The 11,796-nt window shown below is 38.8% G+C and overlaps 1 protein-coding gene across 3 annotated transcripts in view; it reads right to left on the reverse strand.

Annotated features, from left to right (window-relative positions):
- PSMA8 (proteasome 20S subunit alpha 8) overlaps positions 1–10,444 on the reverse strand; it is a 44,215-nt gene extending 33,771 nt beyond the window's left edge. For all 3 annotated transcript variants that reach the window (XM_034995897.1, XM_034995896.1, XM_034995895.1), the window contains exon 1: positions 10,343–10,444. In XM_034995897.1, coding sequence (XP_034851788.1) covers positions 10,343–10,444 — 102 coding nt within the window. The remainder of the gene's footprint in view (positions 1–10,342) is intronic.
- Positions 10,445–11,796: the final 1,352 nt, after the last annotated feature.

An 11,796-nucleotide genomic window follows, 5' to 3' on the forward strand; every position in this document is an offset into this window, starting at 1 on the left:
CCCTTCTGATAACAACAGCACTTCAATTTTTCTTGGAGAAATACTGAGTCTTTAGCTGGGGCTGTAATGCACCCCAGCCTCATCAAACAGTAAATCCTTGAAGTTTTACTGAGGGGCGCCTCGGTGGTGCTCAGTCGTTAAGTGTCTGCCTTGGGCTCCGGTCATAATCCCAGGGTCCTGGGATCGAGCCCCGCATTGAGCCCCACATCGGGCTCCCTGCTCCGCAGGAAGCCTGCTTCTCCCTCTCCCACTCCCCCTGCTTGTGTTCCCTCTCTCACCATGTCTCTCTCTGTCAAATAAATAAATAAAATCTTAAAAAAAAAAAAGAAGAAATTTTACTGCAAATGTTTGGAAGACAGGATAATTCTTTACCTATTGATAGGAGCCTGGAGCCCAGGACTATCTAGGAGCCACTTCTTAGGGAGGTCATGTCTGAGAGTGAAAGTAATACGTAGAGGAAGCAAGAGATGGAGAGGAAGACAGAAAAGAGAAAAGGAGGGAAAGAGAGACAGAGACATACCAATTCTGGGGATATCATTAAGACCCTAGTAGTGGGCTCAGATGGTTAAGACCCTAGTAGCCATATAATTGAGACTAAAAGGAAGGTTTACCCCTGCTCCCTTTGGGTACTTGATTCAATACAGTTGACCCTTTAACAATGCAGGGGTTAAGGGTGCCAACCCTATCCCTTTGTACAGTTGAAAATTCGTGTATAACTTTTGACTCCCCAAAACTTAACTACTAATAGCCTATTGTTGACTGGCAGCCTTACCGGTATCAACAGTTGATTAACACATATTTTGTACATCATATACTATATTCTTACAATAAAGAAAGCTAGAGAAAAGAAAATACTAAGAAAATCATAAGGAAGAGATATACATTTATAATACTATATTGTAAAAAATTCGAGTATAAGTGAACCCATGAAGTTCAAACTCATCCTCAGTTTTTGTTTAAATCAGTTTGAGTTGCTTGCAACTGAAATAGTTGTAACTAAAACAAATAGTATAAAGTCAATGACAAAAGCTACAACAGCATTTGATAAAATTCAACATCCACACCTACTTTAAAAACACTAGAAAAGCAGGAAGACTATTTGTGAAAACTATTTCATAACTTGTTAAAAGTATCACAAACTTGTGGTATCTCTCCCGATCAGATGGGGGTTCCCCAATGTGGGGTGACGACTGAATAGAAGCCGGTGGCGCAGGTGGTGAAAGAATTCACCTGAAGCGGAACAAAGGAGATAGAATTTTACTGAATACACGACAAGGGAGAAGCAGCAGGACAGCAAAGAAAAGGCTGTCTGCCAGAAGGCAGTGGGTGGGGGCTGGATTTAAAGGGGGAAGGGAGGGGGCACCTGGGGGGCTCAGTCTGTTATGCGTCCAACTCTTGATCTCAGTTCAGGTCTTATCTCAGGGTTCAAGCCCCACGTTGGGCTCCACACTGGCCCTGGAGCCTACTTAAAAAGTAAGTAAAATAAATAAAATAAGGGTTCCTGGGGTGGCTCAGTCGATTAAGCATACAACTCTTGATTTCAGCTCAGCTCATGATCTCAGGATGGTGGGTTTGAGCCCTGCATCAAGCTTCACAGTCAGCACAGAGTCTGCTGGAGAGTCTCTCCCTCTGCCCCTCCTCCCTGCTTGAGCTCTCTTTCTCTCTCTCTCTCTCAAATACATACATAAATAAAATATTTTAATAAATAAAATAAATAGGAACAAAAAAATAAAATAAAGGGGGAAGGTGAGGAGGTATGGGGACATATGGAATTTTCCCTTTTTTGGTAACTGTGCCTGGTTTTAAGTAGCCCATTGGTTAGTTATGGCCTATGGATATTTAGAGATGGGTTGCCTGATGGGCCTATCTGTATTCAGCCAGGGGGTTGGAAGTCACTATGGACCCTTTTGCCTTGGTTAAGTTTCCATTGCTCAAGTCTGTTGGTTGGACTCTACAAAACTGGCAGCCAGAATCATCTGAGAAAATGAGTTACCATCCATTCCACTTGTTAAGCCAAAAACCCAGTTGTTATCCTTTATAGCTCCTCCTCTCACATCATCCATTTCCAACCAATTACCTTGCTTTTGTCCATTTTACCTACACAAATTATCCAACTTCCCATCAACACTCTAATACAAGCAACCATCATTTCTTGCCTGGACTATACAGGACTGCATAGCCTACTAGGTTTTCCACTTTCTACCTTTGCTCCCCACCTCTCCATCCTCCCACCCCCATCCTGTATTGCCACCTAGTCTGTACAAGGTTGCCAGGGTGAGCATTTAAAAACATCAGTAGGGTCAGATTACTCTTCATTTGAATATCCTTCCACAGCACTCCTCTGCACTTAGAAAATCTTTTTAAACTCTTTAGTCTTGCTTATAAAGTTGGGAAAGATCTAGCTCATGCCTATTTCTCCAATAGTATGTCATTGTTATTCACCAAACTCCAGCCACATTACCTTATTTCAAGACTTTTTCAAGCACAATTCTGTTTCCCTCCTCTGAACTTTCACATGTAATATTCCCTCTGCCTGGAATGCTTCTCTTCCTATTTCAAGTCTCAATTTCAATTTCACCTCAAGGAGTCCTTCTCTATTATTCTTTAAACAACAACCCATTCTGTCCTTTCAGTCAGCACATTTATAATTATTTATTTATTCATTATACTTGTCTCTCCAAATAGTATCTCTGAGGGCAAGGAAACAATCAGAGGAATCTAGAAAGTGGGACGCTCCACTGAACAATTAACCCAGTCTCTTCAAGAAGTCAAAGCCATGAAAAAAGAGGAGATGCTGTTCAAGAATAAAACAGATACCTAAGGGCTAAGCACAGTACACAGACTTTAGATTCAGACTCAACACAATTACAAAAAGACATTTTGTAAGCAATGAGGAAAATCAGAATGTAGACTATTACAAAATATTAAGGAGTTTTTGTCAATTTCATTAGGAATGATAATGGTCTTAAGAGACAACTTTATTTAAATGATGAAATATCTTGTTATCAGGGATTTATTTTATTTTATTTTATTTTATTTTTATTTTTTTAAAGATTTTATTTATTTATTTGAGACAGAGAATGAGAGACAGGGAGCATGAGAGGGAGGAGGGTCAGAGGGAGAAGCAGACTCCCTGCTGAGCAGGGAACCCGATGCGGGACTCGATCCCAGGACTCCGGGATTATGACCTGAGCCGAAGGCAGTCGCTTAACCAACTGAGCCACCCAGGCGCCCCAGGGATTTATTTTAAAATAATAATAGATTTAAATGTAAAATGCAAAATTATAAACTTTTAGGGAAAAATTTTGGGATCTGGGCAAAGGGTTTTTAGACTTGGCACCCAAAAATATGAACCATAAGAGGAAAAATTGTTAAATTGGGTCTCATCAAAATTATAAATTTTTGCTCTATGAAAGTCCATGAGAAAAGAATGAAAAGACGAGCTACAGAGACAGAGGAAATATTTGGAAACCCCATATCTGAGGAAGGACTGGAATCTAGAATATATAAAGAACTGTCAGAACTCAATAGTAGAAAAACCAATCCAGTTAGAAAATGGATAAAAGACATGAAAGACATTTCACTGAAGAAGACATACAGATGGCAAATGAGCACATGAAAATCTGCTTGACATCATTAGCCATTTAATGGCTAATTTAAAACCACAATGAGGTATCACTATACACTTATCAGAATGAACAAAATGAAAAATAGTAACACCAAATGCTGGCAAGGATGTATGGAAGCTGGATCACTCACTGCTAGTGGGGATATAAAATGATATAGCTACTCTGGGAAATAATTTAGCAGTTTCTTATAAAACCAAACCTGCAATTACCATATGATCCAGTAATTGCACAGCTGGAGATTTATATCAGAGAAAAAACACTTATGTTTACACAAAAAACTGCTACAAATGTTCATAACATATCTATAAATAATAGCTCCAAACTGTAAACAACCCAAATGTTTTTCAAAAGAGAATAAATACTGTGGTACATCCATACTGTGGGATACTACTCAGCAATAAAACGCTGATACATTCAACAACTTAGATGAACCTCAAGGGAAAAAAAAGCAAATCCCAAAGGTTTCGTACTGTATGATACCATTTATATAATACTTTGAAATGAAAACATTTTAGAAATGGAGGACAGATGACTGCTTTGAGAGATGAGGGCTATGGATAGGAGGGTGTGTGGGCAGGGGAAGGAGGTGGGTGTGGTAATAAAAGAGCAGCATAAGGAATCCTTGTGGAGTTGGGACTGTTCAATATCTTCACTGTGGATACAAGAAAGTACACAGGCAATAAAATCTGACAGAACTTAATATCCACATGAATTAGTACAAGGGTTACTGGAGAAATCCGAATAAAATAGGTGGGCTTATATCAATGTCAATAACCTGGTTGTAATATTGTGCTATACTTTTGCAAATGCTACCATTGGCAGAAAATGGGAAAAGTACACAAGGAATCCCTATGTATGGTTTCTTTTTTTTTTTTTTAAGTTTATATATTTAAGTAATCTCTACACCCAATATGAAGCTTGAACTCATGACCCTGAGATCAAGAGCTGCGTACTCTACCAACTGAACCAGCCAGGTGCCCTCAAATCTCTATGTATTATTTCTTACAACTGCATGTGAATCTACAATTATCTCAATAAAAAATTCAATTAAAATAATTCTATTGGAAAGAGGGAAAAGTTGGGGAAAGATAAAACAGATTCGTAGAATGTTGGTAATTGTTGGAGCTGGGTAATGGGTATACAGAGGTTCATTATGGTATTCCCTTTATATCTTTGTGTGTTCAAAATATTCCATAATAAAAAGTTAAAAATAAACATAAAAACAAACAAACCTTGAATTTCTCTACCTGCTTTTTCTCACCAACAATTTAAACACATGCTAAAGTCTCCCTTATCTTAAACAAAGTCTTAAACACCACTTCACTTCAATCCCACCCCTCTTTCAAACTCTTCAAAGCCAAATATTGTCATCATCCTTCAGCTGATGGCAACATGGTTTCCACCCCCACTCCTCCCAGAGTTTAGTCAAGGTAGACTACACACAGGTCATTAAGGTCCCTCATGGTTGTAGGTTATCCTCTACATAGTCCATTAGTCTATAGTCTACATTTCATCTTTTCAAGAGAAGAAGAGTACTCAACAATACTCATTTACTCTACCTTCAACATATATTTTAAGCAGGGGAGAGAAATGATGCACTTCAAAATTACTATCTCCAGTCTATATCAATCCCCTGAGTTCCAAACATGTATATTTATAGATACTCATGCCTCACAGTCTCTGTAGGTCAGGAATCTGGACACAGTTTATCCTCTAGCTTAGGGTCTCTCACAAGGGCCTGCAATCAAATTGCCTTCCAGGGCTGCACTCACCTCAAGGCTCATGAGGGAGGATCCATTTCCAAGCTCACTCACATGGTTGTTAAGATTCAATTCCTCACACACTGTTGGGACTAAGGATCTCAGTTCCTTGCTACATTGGACCCTCCATAGAGCAACTAAAAATGGCAGCTATGTTCCACAAGAATAAGCAAGTGAGAATGAAAGAGGATGAGCAAGACATAAGTCACCATCTCTTTGTAACTTAACCTCTGAAGTGACATCCCATCACTTTTGCCTATCCAAATTCCTAGAAACAAGTCACTAGATTCAGCCCACACCCAAGGGGAGAGGATTACACAAGTGTATGAGCACCAGAAAGTGGGGATCACTGTAGGTCATTTTAGAGGCTACCTATAAGGCTTCCATAAGCATCTCAACCTCAACAAGTCCAAACCTCAATCCTTCAGTCAAACTTAGAGCTTCATATTCAACTATACCATTAAAGTTTCTCTGGGATCTGCCTTATTCTCCTTTCTGCCCCAACCCTTGTAAAAACTATTATTTTTCATGTGGATTGCTTCATAGACTCCTATGTGGTTTCCCTGCTTCCAGTCTTGATATTATCCAATCCACTGACCACATTGGAGTCTGAGAAATCTTTGAAAAATAAAAACATGAAAAAAAGAAAAAAGAAAATCTGAATGTGGCATTCCTTTACTTAAACACTTGTACGAGTAAGGACCATTTCTCACTAAGCAAACTGAGACAGCACAGAACTGGAATTGAAACAGAAAGATCTAGGGACTGTAATATTTACTCTGCATATTGGCCTTTCACTCTCTTAATACAGAGAAGCTGTATTTACAGAAAAAAGGAAAAAAAAGATGGCCACTGGCAATCTTGGACACACATCCCAACAGTTGTCCCAGAGGAAAAAAGCTACCACTATCTCTAGTTTAAAAAATCCTAAGGATGGATTTGAGTCACATGCTTATCACTGTGTTCAGGAGGATAGAAACTAAGAATGATTCTACCTGGGTCATGTAAGTACCTCTGTGGTTGGACAAATGCAGTCTGTTACTAGAAGGACTGATCAGTGATAATCTAGAGAATGACAACAGGCACATTAAAACCCTTCAAGGCCTCTTATTTCCTTAAAGACATTCTATGATCCAGCCCCCTTTCTAGCTTTATCTCTTCCTGGTTTTACATTGCTTCAGCAATCTGGAATGCCTTCCAATTCATAGAATATAGTTGTCTTTTGCTAACTGGTCTTCACATGCTATTTCCTTTGTCTAAAATACTCTTCCTTCTTCCCACTTTTCAACATATCATTCATCTTTTAGGGGTCTACTTAAATATTACTTCCTCAGGAGAACCTTCCTAACACCTAAAGTTCCCATACTGCCCCCTCTTCTCTCCCCATTATAATACTCATTTAGGCCTTGTTAGGACTATTAATCATCTAATGTGCCTGCTAGATAGTAAGCTCTCTGAGGACAGGAAGTGAGTCTATCTGATTCATTCTGAAACCCTAGAACCCAGCACCATGTTTGGCATACATAAGTGTTCAACAAAAATGTCTTGAAATAATAAATGAAAGCACTAGAAGAATCACAGACAAAAGTGAAGGGAAAAGTGAAAATGAAGGAATAGTAAATAATAATAGCTATCTTTTATTAAATACCTGCTGTGAACCAGATACTGTGCAAGATGTTTAACATGTATTATTACCTCATTTAACTCTCTCATCAACCCTATGAAGCAGGTGCTATTTTGGTACCTATTTTACTATTAAAGAAACTATAGCTTAGAGAAGTTAGTTGCTTTGCATGATATATACCTGACTTCCATATTCATGATATAATGGCTAATTATATACAAATATTTATTTAAGAAATTGCATGATACAATGCAAAGAGCAGAGGCTCTGGAACTAGAAAAAATTAAGTGTGAACGTGGGCTCCATCACTTTCTAGCTGGTTACCTTCAGCAAGCTATCAAAGTTTCTGAATCAGTTTCCACATATATAAAAAGGGGATTAAATACTATACTTAACATTACATAACATACATAAAATACTTGGTACAAAAGAAATATTACTTAAAGGCTTACTTTTTACCTTGCCCCTCCACTGTAATATATCATGTGGTAGAAATACAAGAGGAATTATGCTACCTAGATTCTTTTTTTTTAAAAAGATTTTATTTATTTATTTGTCAGAGAGGAGAGAAGCAGCACAAGCAGGGGGAGCTGCAGGCAGAGGGAGAAGCAGCTCCCCGCTGAGCAAGGAGCCTAACGTGATACTCAGTCCCAGGACCCTGGGATCACGACCTGAGCCGAAGGCAGACACTTAATGGACTGAGCCACCCAGGCGTCCCTATGCTACCTAGGTTCTTGAAGATCTTACTATCCAGTTGGTGTGAGAAGACTATTAAATATACTTGAAATTAAAGTGAAAATGAGGCCAAATAGTAGACACTCTATAATGCTATGTGGTACAGATTGTTAAGTTCAGAAAAAGAGTAAGAGTCAGTATGGCTGGAGCAGATCAGAGAAGGCTTCATCAAGAAGAAGAAATGTGCAGAGATTCTCAGAGGATACATAAGAGGGAGTGTGGCATAAATAAAGGTGTTTTCCTCCTCTACCCACAAACATATATGAGTAAAACCATGAAGCTGCCCCTTTAATTAAAGAGGGTGGATAAGGATTATGGAAGACAGTGATGGCCAGAATGTGAAGCTAAGATTTGTAAAAGCAGGAAACATGGAGCTAGTAACAGTTTGGGGTCAGGGAAAGGACAGAATGAGGAATGGTAATAAATCTTACATTTTTCATGGGAATACTGTAAAGGAGTCATTGTTTTTTTTTTTTTTTTCTAAGAAGAAAGGTATTACCGCTCCAAAATGTTATTCAAACATATTTTTCATTTATAGAAAAGGGAACTAAAGCAAAAAGAAAACAGGCCTCTTGCCTCACTTCATGCTATAAGATAATCACCAAAGAAGGAAGTAGAACCCAAGCCTCTAATTGTGATCCCTATAACTTCTTGTATTACTAAATAATATTGCATCCACATACTGGTCAAAACTGGTCAACCTTGGCTTATTTGCAACTCATCATAACAGATGTTGTTTATAGACAGAATATTTTGAGACATATTTTAATAAGCAAGTGCCATTATAAACTTCACCCCACGTAAAAGGTCATAGCACCCTCAAGGAAACACAATGAACAACTCCATACAAAGATGCAAATTATAATTTCAGAATCCTGAGACAAAAACTGTCTCATCCTTCCAATGTATCTTTAAAAATGCCCATTATAGGTATTTTTATATCCTTACCCTTTTACAGCTGATTACAAAGGAACTATCAATCAGTTCTATAGCATTCTTAAAACATTTTAAATGAGCCAATGTGGCTTCTTATTACACCCCAGTCTTCTCCCATTACTTTCTTTATTTTAGGCTCTAAAACTTGGGCATTATTTTCTAACCATATGCTTCATGCCTTACTGGGGATTATATAACTTTTTGTTTTTATCAAAATGGTACCCTTTTGGTTTAAGCTACATCAGGTTTTTCTTAAATTTACAATTCTAAAAAAATTACTTATAAAACAGAAGCAAAACTAGAGGGCCCAATTAAATAGAGGAATACAAGATTCTTTCTAGTGTTATTTTTTTTTTACCACTTTACATTTGATAGATTTACAATAAAAGTGAATTATTTCCTTCCATAACTAAGTTGGTATGGACAGTGAGGAAAAATAGAGACACTGCTGGACTTAGAAATGTGTATTCTCATACCTGGTGTCTCAATTTCCAAAATGCACAACAAACATGCTCATGAAATTCGAGAGATTTAAAAGAAATTGTAACCTTCAGGTACGCCTGGGTGGCTTGGCTAAGTCAGTTAAGTGTCTGCCGTCCGCTCAGGTCATGATCCAAGGATCCTGGGATTGAGCCTAGCATCAGGCTCCCTGCTCAGCAGGGAGTCTGCTTCTCCCTCTCCCTCTGCCCCTCCTCCCTGCTCGTGAGCGCTCTCTCTCTCTCTCCTGAGCGCTCTCTCAAATAAATAAAATCTTCAAATAAATAAATAAATAAATAAATAGTATCATTCTGAATTCATACGTTAGGACTTAGAGGATTTGGAGTAATAGATTCTTGCTCACCATGGCAATTTTGTCCTTTTTAAGTTTTATAAATCACTATGAGATTAATGTAATTAAAACTTGTCAGGAGTATTACTGCTACCCTGAGTACTTAAGTTTTTCAGAAATGTGGATACTTAAATATAAAGTAGGGTATAATCTCTCAAAAAATTTCAGCACTATTTGAACAACAAACAAAAAAGTGGCAAAAGAATGGAGATTCTCGGGGCTCAGAGCCTCTAAAAGGCTGCCAAATATTCCGGTGAAAATTTTAGGACAATTACTTTTAACAGGTGGAAGTGTGTGATAACTGGCTTAGCGTTTTTGACCATTTCTTCGCCAACAGATTCCATTTTACATTGATTTGTCCCTATTTCAGGGAACAGGCATGGCCTATTTTTAATGTAATTATTATTAAACGACAGTACCCACAAGAAGGAACTGTTACTTTTCCATGCATCTGTCGATTCCTGAGGAAGCAGATCATGTGCATCCAGGAAGGCTGTTACTGGCTGGAGGAAGTATTTTCTTCCTCTGTTAGACACAGCATTAATACCTCTTCTAAAATCAAAGCTTCAACTCACACCCCAGTTTTGTGTCTGTAGCTATCGTTCTTCAAAAGCAGCTGCCTACCTATGAAATCTACTTTTATCCCGTCACTTCCAGCCCAAATTTCAGAAAAGGCATCTCTCTCGATAAAAAAGACGAAGCAATTCTCACAAGTGCGAGACTCCTTTTCTGACCCGCTACGCCAGGGCCTTGGGCTGGGGCAGCGGGGTGAGGAAGACATGGCGGGGGGCGGGGAGGGGGGACAGTGGTGGAGAAACTGATGGCTCACCGCCGTGGATCCTTTCTTCACTGCTTCCTGAGCATATTCCACTTGGAAAAGGTGTCCATCTGGGGAGAAGACAGTGATTGCCCGGTCATACCGAGATGCCATGGCACAGGCCTACGCCAGTTCCTGCGGTGCCAACGACGCTACCGCCGGAAAAACGCGCGGAAGTGTCTCAGCTGCTGACACGTGCCACCCGGAAGTGCTTGCCTAGAGCCGTGAGATGCGTCCCGGAAGTGCTCGCACCTGCACCGCGAGTTGCCCTCTGGCAGTCCTGGAGCCCACTGCGAGGATGCCGCCCAGAAGTCCTTGTTCCGCCTGCCTGCGTACGGCTGTGCCTGTGAGATGGCAGAGTTCCTCTGCTACCATTAGTGCTTGGTGCACACTTCCCGGTTTTTCCACTACGGGTGTTGTCCTAGGGGTGGTGTCAAATCTATCCGGGTGTAAAAAGACAGCTAAGAGTAGGGCTTCACGAAGAGAAAATCGAAGATATTTTGGTTTTCTCAAACCTGTCAGAGCACCAGTGGTAAGTTAAATTCCAACCTCTTCATTTAGCTCCAAATTGCAGATTTCATTTCGCCCTCTCACTTATCTTACGTCGTTTTAAGTCAAGGAAAGCCGTAATTTTCAAAATAGTGTTTTTTCATTTTCTGCCTTGTGAATGGCAGAAAATTTTTATTTTCTGCTAATGACAGGAATTAAGATGGTACTATTTTCATCAAATAAATTTTTTAAAAGCCCAACTTAACAGTGTGGCTTTGGGTAGGTATATTTCACTTCCCTAAAAGTGACCTATAAAAAGAGGATAATAAGCCCGACCTCACAAGTTTGTTGTAAAAAGCAAATGAAATCACGTATCACTGTATGAAGGCATTACTTATCACAGATAAGTACTTGAAAAATGTTAACTTTTGTTATTAATCATTGAGCTAACTAAAAAGTTAAGATTATTCTGTAAGAGAGAAATTAGGAAGAGTAAAAATGTAGCATGAGTCCACTTATATGTTTTTTAAATGTATGTACAAACATATTTCTAAATCTATAGAGAAAAGAGTGAGAGGGCATACATCAAGTTGACAAGAGTGGTTTTCTTTGCAGGAGTCCAGGGATTGGAAACAGAATGAGGAGACATGGTAAGGAGAAAGAAGTTATTGTTCTAAACTTTACATCTGTATTTTAAAATTTTTACAGTAAGCATAGTTTACCTTTATACTTAATAAAAACAGTATAATATAATTGTTTAATGCCTAGAGACTTCTGCAAAGGCAGTCTTGATAGTTTGACCCAGATCTCCTATTGAGAACAACTAGAAATACTGGACAAATTATTTTCTTAAAATATATATTCTGACTTCAAATAGCTAACAAGGAATGAGGAGTTGTGGTGCCAAGATTCAGAAGAGAAGGAACACTCTCAGGGGTAAACCTAGCATTTTTCCCTTGAGATATTTGCCTATACGT

The sequence above is a fragment of the Mirounga leonina genome, unplaced genomic scaffold (assembly GCF_011800145.1).
Source record: "Mirounga leonina isolate KUSES-001 unplaced genomic scaffold, KU_Mleo_1.0 Mir_93, whole genome shotgun sequence".
Classification (NCBI taxonomy): domain Eukaryota; kingdom Metazoa; phylum Chordata; class Mammalia; order Carnivora; family Phocidae; genus Mirounga; species Mirounga leonina.